The sequence below is a fragment of the Stomoxys calcitrans genome, chromosome 5, assembly GCF_963082655.1.
Source record: "Stomoxys calcitrans chromosome 5, idStoCalc2.1, whole genome shotgun sequence".
NCBI lineage: Eukaryota > Metazoa > Arthropoda > Insecta > Diptera > Muscidae > Stomoxys > Stomoxys calcitrans.
Genome location: NC_081556.1, coordinates 102228265 through 102242659, shown reverse-complemented (window position 1 = coordinate 102242659; position 14395 = coordinate 102228265). Strand labels below are relative to the sequence as shown.

At 40.9% G+C, this 14395-nt stretch overlaps 1 protein-coding gene across 1 annotated transcript in view; it reads right to left on the bottom strand.

The window, feature by feature from the left end:
* LOC106088555 (probable multidrug resistance-associated protein lethal(2)03659) overlaps positions 1-13525 on the bottom strand; it is a 36259-nt gene extending 22734 nt beyond the window's left edge. The window contains exons 1-4 of the mRNA XM_059369393.1: positions 13428-13525; positions 13178-13263; positions 453-612; positions 5-380 (exon numbers count right to left, since the gene is read on the bottom strand). Of these exons, the coding sequence (XP_059225376.1) occupies positions 5-380; positions 453-612; positions 13178-13263; positions 13428-13504 (699 nt within the window). The 5' untranslated portion in view covers positions 13505-13525. The remainder of the gene's footprint in view (positions 1-4; positions 381-452; positions 613-13177; positions 13264-13427) is intronic.
* Between the last annotated feature and the right edge of the window lie 870 nt (positions 13526-14395).

The window sequence follows — 14395 nt, the reverse complement described above, 5'->3', positions numbered from 1 at the left end:
TTACCTCCCTGTACATGAAAAAGCTAACCAATATGAGTTCCAAAGGTCCCACCCATATGTAATGCATATGCATTACCGAAGTATCCAAGCGACCCACATCATTCGATATTAAATTAACCACCTGACCCGTCGTAGTGTTACCCAAGGCTAACTTACTCAAACGTAATGTCTTCCGATAAATCATACTACAAATGGCCACACGAACTTTCATGCCCGTATGCACTATGCCCATGACATTGGGATACATGAGAAATACACTGCCAGCGCTGGTCAAAATAACTCCCAGGGCATAAAGGTAACCCTTTGACTGATCCTCATCGCTACTCCCCGAGTTGGCATAGTAGGCCACCAGAGACCCCAGAAACAATGGCTGCGAACACCTGAATCGACGAAGAGTTGGCAATTTTTTTTAAGTATTGAGCAAATTTTTGTTTAGTACTTGGATAACTTACCTGAGACAAATCTCAAAGACAAACAATAAGATGCCCAAAAACATGTAGTATAATCCAAACACTTTTGTGGTGGCCTTGATGAGACTGGGATCTTTGCCTTTCTTTCGGCTGTTTATAACCTCTTGCTCCCAGGCGTAGCTAAGCTTTTCTCCCATGGTATCTGCAAATGATAAAATAAAAATAAAGATAAGCTATAAAATTTGGAATAAAAATATCGATCCCATCGCGAGTATATTCAAATTATTCATTTTTCAATCGTCCTTCAAGTTTCGTTCGAACCGGCCCATAACCTGACATAGCTTCCTTATTAAATCCCCCGATTTTACTTGAGGGCGCAATTTTCATCCGATTATGCTGAAATTTTGTACAATGATGTCTCTCATGATATCCAACCAACTTTATTAAAGTTGGCCAAAAGCCTGCTACCACCTTGAGGGCACCCCACCACGCTCAAAAGAACTAAGGGGTGTCCCCCTTTGCCCATGAACATTCCACTAAGGAACAGGGGCAAACTTCTCACATATCAATGAGTGCAGTCCGATTCAAGTTTAAGCTCAATGATAGGGGCCTCCTTTTTATAGCCGAGTCCGAACGGCGTGCCACAGTGCGACACCTCTTTGGAGAGAAGTTTTACATGGCATAGTACGTCACAAATGTTGCCAGCATTAGGAGGGGATAACCACCGCTGAAAATTTTTTCTGATGGTCTCGCCAGCATTCGAACCCATGCGTTTAGCGTTAAAGGCGGACACGCTAACCTCTGCGCTATGGTGGCTCAAATACAAACAGCATGCATATATCAAGGGCCCTGAACGAGGTTGGGCATAAAATGGTAGAATCCTTCGATGCCAAAAAGAAAGGGGCACAGGGCACGCCACAGGGGGCATTTTTTCGCCCCTCCTATGGGTGGCCATAAATAACCTATTATGGATGCTGACAGAGGAGGGTCTTGTACCCGTGTGCTACGCAGACGAAGTTATAGTAAGGAGTAGGGATCCGAATCAGCTTTGCAGAAGGTTCGAAAGGGTCTTGCAAATGGCGTGAGACTGGGCTAGACCCCCACGTCTCAATGCTAATCCAGAAAAGACTGAAATATGCCTGTTCGCGAGAAAGGCGAAGGTGGGCCAATTTGACACACTACGTTTCCTCAATAGAACGATTTCGATATCTGACAAGGTCAAATACTTGGAAGTGATCTTGGACAGGAAACTGAATTAGAAGTGTCGCATTCAGGAGCATTCTGAGAAGGCTCACAGATGTTGGGCATGATGTAGACGGGCAGTAGGCTCGAAATGTGGCTTGAAACCCAGGTTAGTCCACTGGCTCTACAGGAGCGTAATTAGACCAATACTTACTTACGCCTTAGTGGTTTGGCAGACTGCGATGGAGAAAAAGTGCAACGTAAGGATAATACAACAGGTTCAGAGAGCACCACGCCAACTTGGGCACTGGAGACTATTCTAGATATCCGACTGATTGACAAACATATTAAGTGTGAGGCAGCCACAGCGGCTATGACTTAAGGATAGGATAGTGGATTGAGGATGGGAACAGCTCATAAAGGGTGATTTTTTTGAGGTTAGGATTTTCATGCATTAGTATTTGACAGATCACGTGGGATTTCAGACATGGTGTCAAAGAGAAAGATGCTCAGTATGCTTTGACATTTCATCATGAATAGACTTACTAACGAGCAACGCTTGCAAATCATTGAATTTTATTACCAAAATCAGTGTTCGGTTCGAAATGTGTTCAAATTTTGACAAATTTTGTTCAGCGATGAGGCTCATTTCTGGTTGAATGGCTACGTAAATAAGCAAAATTGCCGCATTTGGAGTGAAGAGCAACCAGAAGCCGTTCAAGAACTGCCCATGCATCCCGAAAAATGCACTGTTTGGTGTGGTTTGTACGCTGGTGGAATCATTGGACCGTATTTTTTCAAAGATGCTGTTGGACGAAACATTACGGTGAATGAACACATTTCGAACCGAACACTGATTTTGGTAATAAAATTCAATGATTTGCAAGCGTTGCTCGTTAGTAAGTCTATTCATGATGGAATGTCAAAGCATACTGAGCATCTTTCTCTTTGACACCATGTCTGAAATCCCACGTGATCTGTCAAATACTAATGCATGAAAATCCTAACCTCAAAAAAATCACCCTTTACCATCGCGGTATAATCGAGGCGACAATAGGAAATCGGAAGAAAGGGAAGTGGTTTCCCATCGGAAGTCGAGTGCGAGACACTGCTGCCATCGGCACAGTGTTGGATTGGCGGACCCTAGTATTGCCATCTGGAAGATCATATTACACGGATGGGTCAAACCTAGAGGACAAAGTGGGCCTGGGGGCCTACATTGAGAACCCAGGGACTGAGATCTGCTTTCGACTGCCAGACCAAAACATGGTCTCGCATGCGAAGATTCGAGCGATCACAGAATGCGTGAAGTGGTATGGTGCTAACGCGAGGACGTCGAGTGTGAACATATTTACCTACAGTAAAATTGCCATAAGGGCAATAACAACCAGGACGTTAAGGTCATGAACAGTCTTGCAGTGTAAGAAGGAGATTAAAACCTTCTCTGAGGATGGCAAAATCCGCATCGTTTGGGTGCCAGGCCAAAACAGAGTAAGGGGAAATGAAAGCGCAGACGATGATGCTGTCTATAAACTTGGTTAACCCGAAGCCTTTCTGATCGACGCAGACCGAGTTAAGGTAGTGGGCGACGAATGCGCATGCAACATTGTGGAACAGCGAAACGGTCGGCAGGACGGCGAGAATCTTATGGAGGTATCCAGAACGTGAGAAGACGAGGCTATTACCGAAAGGATGTAAGGAAGTAAGAAGGGGGTCGGTATAGCTATTGGTATCATAACGGGACACATAGGACTACGAGCTCACTTATGTAAAATCGGGGCAGCAAGTGATAGCATGTGTAGGGCATGCTGGGAAGTTGATGAGGCGTTGGAGCATTCCCTTTGTCATTGCTCGCCTTTCGCGGCTAACAGACACCGGCACTTAGGTAGGGTCACAATACCAGAAATAAAAACAACTAAGGGGAGTTGTAGGGAAAACAATTAAGGATTTTGTAAGTAGCGCGGAATTCCTAACTTTAAATTTTCTTTTTAGAGGTTACTTTATAGTTTTTGAGCGCACAACTGGCTTAGGTGTATGTCAAATCGGCATGGGGCTGCACCCTCTTTTCAAACTAATCCATCCTAAATATAATTGAATGCTAGACTGCTGTGACCTGAGATGGAAATGTCGGTACTTTAGTACTTTTTCCACACGAGGAGTACCGTAGTACCCCCGTGACGGATTTAGTACTGTTTCAAGCACTAAGAATTTTTCAAGCAATTCGGACGTTTTGAAACCTTTTTTCTCTAAAGAGGCGAGTATTCCTCACTTAACGAAATTTGCCTCGATAAATGTTTGGATGTTTTTTGCCCATTCAGCGTTGATGGGTTAACTTTATAAAAATCGCATTTTTTGCTGTTTTTTTTCTGATATTTAGTATATTTGTACATCGGGTCATATTAAGTCCATTAAAAGCGTCTCCTAGTCGGTTTCGCGGGCTTCTAAAAGCTGATTGGACCTCTTTATACTTGTTCCAAATACTATCTAGCTTGCTCTGTATACATTAGGATAAGGATATATGTATAGATTATAAGGTAGTTGACATGTTACCAATTCGATCGACAACATATCTTTGTTAAAAAATATTTCTTATTGTTTCAAATGAAAAAAAAAGGGTAGAAGTTATCTCAATCTCAAAATCCATTCACCTTTGTTTGATGTGACCACCTTTTGCCTTGATAATTGCTCTGAGCGCTCAATAATACCGACAGATTACATTCATGCAGAGCTAGAGTCAAATTGAAAGGCGGTCATATCGAACAAAAGTGAATGAACTCTGAAATTTAGATTGCTTGCACATATTATATCCACCACCATAAGATAGGGGGTATATTCATTTGGTCATTCCGTTTGCAACACATCGAAATATCAGTTTCCGACCCTATATATATATATATATAAATACCGCCTGTCTGTCCGTCTGCTGTCTGTTTCATAATCTGCCATTAAGCCCATAAAAGGCACCTGATTTCGCTGAAATTTAAAACTGAAACTTGTATAATGCTTCTCTTTGTTCAATTATGATCCAAATCGGCCCATATTTGAATGTAACTATAGATATAGGAGTTATATTAAACAACTAAATAGGCATTAAGTTCGGCCGGGCCGAAATTTGGATACCCATCACCTCGGGTATATATGTAAACCCCCTTTCGTCACAATCCGGTGAAAATTGGATAACGTAGGTGATCAATATTTAGGTCAGATCTGAACCATATTTAGGTGAGATGTCGGAAAGTTTAAAATAACCCACTGTTTTAAATTTCAGCGAAATCGGGTAATAAATAAAGCTTTTATGGGCTCCAGACCCTTTATCTGGAGATCGGTCTGTATGGCAGCTATATCTAAATTTGGACCGTTCTAATCCATATTTAGGTCAAATATCGGGAGGCTTAAAATAACTCACTGTTTTTAATTTCAGCGAAATCGGGTAATAAATAAAGCTTTTATGAGCTTTAAACCCTTTATCGGGAGATCGGTATATGTGGCAGTTATATCTGAACATGGTCCGATTTGGCCCGTTCAAGCGGGGTGGTCCCTTCCCCCATACTCCAATTTTTGAAAAACCCCAGATATCGGAAATGCGTAATCGATGTTCGCGACATTTTGGATGCCACCTTATGGTACCCCAAAAACACGAAATTTGTATAAAATGTTTGCATCAAATAACCTGGGGGGACGCCCCTTCCTAAAACCTACCCGAACGGACATGTTCACCGATTGGGACAATATGGGTATCAAACGAAAGGTATTTATGAGTAGAGTACGAACTTGGTAAACAAATTTTACCCAAAGTGTTCGGGGAGGTCCCCCACCCCAAGAAAACCCCCCAACAGGACTTTTTCACCGCATTGGGCAATATGGGTACTAAATGAAAGGTATTTAAAAGTAGACAATACCAGACATGAACCAACTTATGGACGTGGCATGGAAAACAATGAAGGATTTTGTAAGTAGCACGGAATTCCTAACTTTTATTTATTTTTCGAGGTTCCTTTTTTTTAGTATATAGAGCGCATCACGAGCCGATTACTGGCTTATGTGTATGTCCATAGTGTCGTGGGATGGATTACCATCCGCACCCTCTAATCAACCCAACCTAAAGGCAATTGGGGTTTAAATAAAATAAATTTGAGAGTGAAGCACGATGCTGATATTTTTCCGGGCTAAGTGCGTGGGTGGCCGCCCCATCAACATATTTGTGGATTATGGCAAAAAGGCCTGAAATATGACATCTGTTTTATGGCCTAGTATTTCTGGGACGTCTCACCTAATAAGCTCCCCCTAAACCACACATTTATACAGACTATAGCAATATGTAGCTCAAATTTTGTTTTTTGGATAGAGTATGAATCTTATATCCTCTTTCGGGGCAAAGGATATAGCTACTCAAATTGAGGCTCAATTGAGAGTTATTTGGGAGACAAGCATCAATATGATATCCACCTTGGGACGAAATATCAGTAAGGCCGTACCAGCACCCCAAAACAGGGGGCGGACCCTCCCCGTTACCCCAAAAATACCACCCACAATGACAAATGGACCGATAAAGCCAATATGGATATTAAATGAAAGGTATTGAAGAGTAAAACAACAAACATAGGCTATATAATTTTTTGATATTGGGAGGGGGATCGGACCCTCCCCCGTAACCCCAAAAACACCATCCAAAATCAAAAGCGGACCGATACGGACAATATGAGTATCAAATGAGAGGTATTGAGGAGTAGAATACGAATATTGTATTAAAAATTGGATCCAAATACCCAGAAAGTTTATTGGCCGATTAGGACAATATGGGACTCAAATGAAAGGATTTCGGGAGTAGATTACGAAAATGGTTAGGAAGTAGGAATAGGCTTTCTAATTTATTGATATCGAAAGGGGGAGGACCCTCCCCTGTAACCCCAAAAACACCACCCAAAATCAAAAGTGAACCGATAAGAACAATTTTGGTTTCATATGAAAGGTATTGAGGAGTAGAATACGTTTATGGTATTAGAAATTGGATCCAAATACCCAGAGCAGACAAATTAATAATTCATATCAATATGGGGCTCAAATAAAAGGTATTTGGGAACAGACTACAAAACTGTCAAACAAAATTAGGTTGAAGTATAGGAGGTCACCCTACCGCCCCCCAAATAAGCCTAAATGGGCATATAGCCAATCAGGACTATATGGGACGGCAGACCATTTAAATCGGTAGAAACGATTTGCTCGACATTTTCACTGATTGTGTAGGTAGGTCTGAAAGAAAATATAGACTTTATAATTTTTCGATATCGGAAGGGGGATGCACCCTCCCCCTTACCACGAAAACACCATCCAAAATCAAAAGTGGACCGATTATGACAATGTGACACTCTAATGAGAAGTATTGGAGAGTAGAATACGAATATTGCATTAAAATTTGAGTCTAAGAACTCAGCGGGCCGCCCAAACTCCTCCAAACAGACATATTAAACGTCTATGTCAATATATCACTCCACTGAAAGGTATTCAGGAGTAAATAACGAATATGGCAAAAAAATTAAGTCCCTGTAATTGGAGGTGTTCCCACCCCCAAAAAGCCCCCAAATGGCCTTATTAGCCGACCATAGCTTTATGTTACTCAAACGAAAGCAATTTGAGAGTAGATTACGAAAATAACATTAAAATTTGTGGTAAAGTATCTAAAACACCTCAAATAGTTTATTTGACCCTTCATGACAATATGGGACTCAAATAAAAGGTATTTGAGAGTAGAAAAAGAATCCAGGTTTGGGGCCAAGTGTGGTGGAGTGCCAGCCACAGTCCCAAAACGCCCTCCCAAACGTACATATTTATCGACCATGGCAATTTTAGCTTAAATGAAAGATAAATGGCAGTAGAGCACGAAATTGATATCCATATTTTGGCGAAATATTTGAGGTACCATCCCACCCCCAAAAAGCACTCCCCATCAAATGGATATATAGACCAATCACAACAATATAGGGCCCAATGGAAACAAGACTTTACCAACTATAGTAATATGAGGCTCATATAATAAGTATTTGAGAGTACAGCACGGAGTTCATATTCACTTTAAGGGCCAAGTGTTTGGGTGGCCATCTCACTCTCAAACCCCACATCAAAACATATTTACCCACTTCAATATAGCAGTCAGAAAAAGGTTTTACTTTTTTACATGACTTCTATTTATGGCACCAATATTGGAAGAGGATATCCACCACTTACAATTTTTTCAATGTTCCCTCCAGGATTTGAACCCACGCATTTTGCATCACTTGCTTACCTCTGCGCTTCAATTACGCGAATTCGATATCCACATTCGGGGCGAAATGTCCCCATCTTAAAACTCTTCCAAAATAGGACTAATATATCGACCATTGCAATATAGTGCTGAAATTTATAAAGGCCAAAATAGAATAAGCGTGTGAGCTTTTATTTTGAGTGTCGCATTGGAAAATGCAACTTTGCAAACAAACACCACAATAGCAACGCGCAAAAGTTGAAGAATTTTGAACTTTGACGCCTAAAAAAAGTGTTGACGTATGGCGACACAGAATGGCGCTCGATTTCAGTCGCCAAATTTGAAAATTCTTTAACTTTTGTGGGATTTATTTGCGAAGTTACATTTTTCAACGCAACGCTCAAAAACAAAGCTCAACGCACTAATTCTGTTTTGGCCTTAAGAGCGTTAAAGAATGCGCTGCGGAGTGGGCGCGGTTCGGCAAGTCGAGTAATAAACGCAAATTTTATGGGTTTTTGACCCTAAATTTGCAGATCGTTCTGTAGGGCAGCTATATCTAAATATACTCCGAGCTGAACCGTATTTGGGATTAAAATACCTCACTATTACAAAATTCATCAAAATCGGGCAATAAATAAAGCTTATATAGGCTTATAGACCCTTATTTGGCGGAACGGTCTATTGGCAGCTATTTCTAAACGTAGCCCGATCTGAACCATATTTGGATAGGACGCCGCGGCTTTTATACGTTTCTGACCTTTAATCATCAGATCGGTCTATATGGCAGCTATTTTTAAATATGGTCCGATTTGGCCTGTTCAAGAACTAAACCTGGGTTTAGTAAAAAGTCGTATCTGTGCCTAATTTTAAATTATTTACAACAGACGGACGGACAGACGGACAGACACTCGGACATCGTGAGATCGCCTAAGAATTTTACGACGCTACGAAATGGATATTTTGATGTGTTGCAAACGGAATGACTAAATTAATAAACTCCCTATTGTGGGTATAAAAATTTGCGGTAAAAGCAAACAAAGCATTTGTAAATAAGATTAGGAACTGATTTTACTCGTTTGTGCCATATTTCCAACTCATTTGTATGCAATTGTTCTGTACCTTCATATACATTTAATGGGGTTACGATTAGATATCCGAGGTTTATTGTTAAAATTATAAATATTGTGTTTTTATAACCACCACCATAGGAGGGCGGTATATTAACTTAGTCATTCCGTTTGTAGCACCTCGAAATATGCGTCTAAGATCCCATGAAGTATTCTTGATCGTCCCGTCGTTCTAAATCGATCTAGCCCTGTCCGTCCGTCCGTCTGTCGAAATCACAATAGAGGTCGCTTGAAATTTTGCACATATACTTAACATCGATGTAGATCGTTGGGGATTTCAAATGGGCTATATCGGTTCAGATTTGGATATAGCTCCCGTATAAACCGATCTCCCGATTTGACTTCTTGAGTCTTTGTAAGCCGCAAATTTGTGTCCGATTTGACTGAAATTTTGCATGTAGTGTTCCGTTATGACTTCCAACAGTTGTTTAAACTATGGTTCAAATCGGTCTACAACCTCATATAGCTCCCATATAAACCGATCTCCCGATTTGACTTCTTGAGCCCTTACAAGCCGCAATTTTTGTCCGATTTGGCTGCAATTTTACACATAGTGTTCTGTTATTACTTCCGTTAACTGTGTTAAGTACGTTCCGAAGCGGTCTATAACATGATATAGCTCCTATGTAAACCGATCTCCCGATTTGACTTCATGAGCCCCTGGAAGCGTCAATTTTCATCCGATTTGGATGCAATTTTGCACGCAATGTTTTGTTAGGACTCCCAACAAGTGTACCAAGTACGGTCCGAATCAGTCTTTAACCTGATCTTCTTATATATAAAATTCAATTTGTGTTTGTCAGAAATGGCTGAACCGATTTCCTTGAAATTTTCACAGATTATGTAGGTTGGTCTGGAAGGAAACATAATTTTTGATATCAGGAGGGGGGCGGACCCTCCCCCTTACCCCACAACCACTTCCCAAAATAAAAGTGGACCGATCAGGACAATATGGGATTCAAATGAAAGGTATTCAAGAGTAGAGTACGATAATAAAAAACGATAATAAAAGTGGGGTCCAAGTACCTGGGGTACCGCCCTAGCCCCAAAACCCCCTAAAATAGGTTTATTTGACGATCATGACAATATGGGACTCAAATGAAAGGTATTTGGGAGTAGATTATGAAAATGGTCAGGAAATAGGAATAGGCTTTATAATTTATTGATAACGGAAGGGGGCGAACCCTCCACCTTTACCCCAACAACACCACCCAAAATCAAAAGTGAACCGAGAAGGAGAATATGGGTATCAAATGAAAAGTATGCGGGAGTAGATAATGAATCTGGCATACAATTTCATGTAGAAGTATAGGGGGTCACGTCTTCCCCACAAAAACGCCAAAAATGAGCACAATAACCAATCACGGATATAGGACTCAGTTTGTTTGTTGCGTATAGACTGCAAACGGCAAAACCGATTTTCTCGAAACTTTCGCATATTGTGTAGTTTGGTCGGGAAGGAAACATAGGCTATATAATTTTCTGGTATTGGAAGGGGGACGCACTTTCCCCCTTATGGCAAAAAACAACCCAAAATCAAAAGTGGACCGATCGGGACAATATAGGTCAATATCAAATAAAGGGTATTGTAGAAAGGTAATTGTAGAGTGAAATGAAAGGTATTGGAGAATAAAATACGAATATGGTATTAAAGTTTGAGTCTAAGAATCCATCGGGCCGCCCCAACCCCAAAACTCCCATAAAGAGACATATTGGACGTTTATTTCAATATGGGGCTCAAATGAAAGGTATTCGGGAGTAGATTTCGAAAATGGCATAAAAAATTCAGATCGAAATATAGGGGGTCACGCCACCCCTCAAAAACGTCATTAGACTCATATGATACTTGGCTGAACCAGACATATGATACTTGGCTGAACCAGACATATGATACTTGGCTGAACCGATTTTCTTAAAATTTTTATAGATTGTCTTTTTATAGTTTGTCTGGAAGGAAACATGAGCTTTATAATTTTTAGATATCGGGTGGAGGTGCCCCTCCCCCTTTTCCCAAAAACTCCACCCATATTCGAAAGTGGTCCGATAGACACAATAATGGTATCAAATGGAAGGTATTTAAGATCAGAAAACGAATATGGTATTAACATTTGGGTCCAAGTACCCAGCGGGCCCCCCCCCCACCCCCATCCCCTCCTCAACCTAAAACTTTTCTAAACCGATATATTCGAAGTTCATGTCAATATGAGACTCAAATGAAAAGTATTAGGCAGTAGATTACGAATATGGCATAAAACATTAGGTCCAAGTAATGGGAATTCGCCCACCCCCAAATACCCCCAAATGGGCATATTAGCCGACCATGGCTATGTGGGACTCAAATGAAAGGTATTGGGGAGTAGATTACAAATATGACATTAAAATTTGCCTTCAAGTCTAGGTGGCGCTTTTCCTCCTAAAGATACTTCAAATGGGTTATTTGACCCATTATGACAATATAAGACTCAAATGAAAGGTATTTGAGAATAGAAAACGAATTTCATATCCAATTTTGGAGCCAAGTGTTTGGGGGGTAAAGTGAACTTCATTTCGTTTGGGAATAAAGAATGAATTTGATATCCATTTTCAGTGCAAAGTGCCGGTGGCCGCCCCAGCCCTAAAATACCCTCCAAACGGTTCATATATACCGGCCATGGCAATATGGGGCTCAAATTAAAGGGATTTGGAAGTGCACCACGAATTTGATATCCATATTTGGCTCCAAATGTCAGAGGTGCCATCCCTCCCCTAATGAGAACATTTTCCTAGGAAGAACATTACCACTTGGACCGAGGGGGCAATTTCTCACACGTCAATGAGTGCTCTCCGATACAAGTTTAAATTCAATGTTGAGGTACCTTTTTTTATAGCCGAGTCCGAACGGTGTCCCGCAGTGCGTCTCTTTGGGGAAAATTTTTTAAATGACCATGCATGGCATTGTACCAACATTAAGAGGGGATAAACACCGCTTTGTCCGATGTTCTCGCCAGGATTCGAACGCATTCAGCGTCATAGGCTACAATGGCACGAATTCGATATCCGCATCCAGGGCGAAGTATCCCCACCCCGAAAAGTTATTAGAGAGTTAAAGAAGGCGCAGCGGAGCGGGCCTGGTTCGGTTATTAGCTCCCATATAAACCGATCTTCGGATTTGAATTCTTGAACCTCTAGAAACCGCAAATTTATTCCGATTTGGCTGAAATTGCATGCGGTGTTCTGTTACGACTTCCAACAACTGTGCCAAATACGGTCCAAATCAGTCTATAACCTGATATGCAAATGCAAATTTTGCCCATGAACATTCCACTAAGGAACAGGGGAAAAATTCTCACACATCAATGAGTGCAGCCCGATTCAAGTTTAAGCTCAACGGTAAGGGGCCTCCTTTTTATAGCCGAGTCCGAACGGCGAGCCGCAGAGCGACACCTCTTTGGAGAGAAGTTTTACATGGCATAGTACCTCACAAATGTCGCCAGCATTAGGAGGGGAAAACCACCGCTGAAAATTTTTTCTGATGGTCACGCCAGGATTCGAACCCAGGCGTTCAGCGTCATAGGCGGACATGCTAACCTCTGCGCTACGGTGGCCTCCATAGGTGATATAGCTCCCTTAAAACCGATCTCACAAATTGAATCCTTCAACCCCTGGAAGCCGCAATTTTCGTGTGATTTGGCTGAAGTTCTGTATGCGGAGTTCTGTTACGACTTTTAACAACTTTGCCTAATTAGGTTCAAATCGCTCTTATGTAAACTGGTCTCTCGTTCATCATTGTTCAATTCCTAGAAGCTTTAATTTTTGCTGATTTGACAGAAGTTTGGTACGTAGGAAAAATTATGCCCTTCAACATAATTTATTTTGAATAAATTTTAGCAGAATCCATGATATTCGTCAGACATGGCTCTCTGCATGTCTGGGCGGTTGGAGACCCCATCTCACGAAGAAAAACAAGTAAAAGCGTGCCAAGTTCGGCCGGGCCGAATCTTGGGAGTGGTGAGTTTCCAAGATTCGGTCCGGCCGAACTTGGCACGCTTTTACTTGTTTTTCTTCGTGAGATGGGGTCTCCAACCGCCCAGACATGCCGAGAGCCATGTCTGACCAATATCATGATCACTAACCATTATCGGTCAAACATTCATGTCAAGCACTCACCAACACTTACAAATCAAAAAAGTCTTTCTGTCATTCTAATACCGTTTAGTCATGGAAGTCTATATGCTGCTTACCTGATTTGTGCTCCTTCAAGGCCCGATAAAGGTCTTTTTCATCCAAATCTTTTTTGCGGCCCTTGAAAAACGTGGGCATTGTAAAACTAAAACAAACAAAAAATAATCACTTTTTGATATTGGCAGCACATGGTAGACATTAGCTTATCAGCTGAAAAGCTTGTAGAACTCGTCATCAAGAACACACATTCGGACTCAATAAACAATAAAACACGGTCAGAAATCGAAAGTCATCGCGTAACAAACTCACCAAAACATTAAAGTCGATAGCGGATTCGAAGTCTCGCGAGGATTCTCGGGTAATTCATCGGCCTTAAACGATTGCATTTTGTATAATGCTGGTATTTGCTATTGGCATTAAAAAAAAACAATTTTTTTTTTTTATTTTAACTTTCACGTTTTTTTCTCCTTCCGTCAAATATTTAACAAGTCTTTCCCGTTTAAATCGCCCACACATACTGAATAAGGTAAACTTTACGTAGGTAGCATAGAACCTCGTATATGGTGGCAAAAAAGCCCTCTTATCTGGATGAAAGATAAGAAAGTTATCAATGCAAATTTCACCATAGATTTTGGTGTTTTATTTTATAGTCAAAGTTAGAAAGATTAGATGCTAGATTCGGAGAAAGAAAGGTTTGACTATCGCTATTTTAAATCTATAGTAGAAAAAAATAAAATGAATTTGAAAGCGCTTTTAGTTTTACTTTTGCTGCCCAACTCTCTAGATGGTTGTTGAAGATCATAATTGTACTCTTCGTACCAACTTTCAGTAAAAATGGATAAAAAGTATGGTGTTATAATTAAGGGCCACTAGTTTCAACTGCTACCACAACGAAAGCTGATTAAGCCAACTCTTCAGACATAGCTTAATGTGATTCTGTTTGAGCCGTGATTCTTAGTTTGTTGTTTTTAGCCATAAGCATAGCAAAGTTCAAAGCACTCTTAATTCAGTTGCAACTCACTAGAAATCAATGAGTTAGACAAACATCAGATGAAAACCTGTCTCGGCAGCACATCTAAGCCCTTCTTCTTCAACACCAACGCTGACGAATGGCGAGAACTGGAAGATGCTCTAAATGATCATTTCAACAGTAGCAAAGAGAGTTCAAACTTTTTGGTGACAATCAGTGGCAAAAGAAAGAAAGCAGAACAATTAAAAAGGCATTAAGTTCGGCCGGGCCGAACTTTGGATACCCACCACCTCGGGAATATATGTAA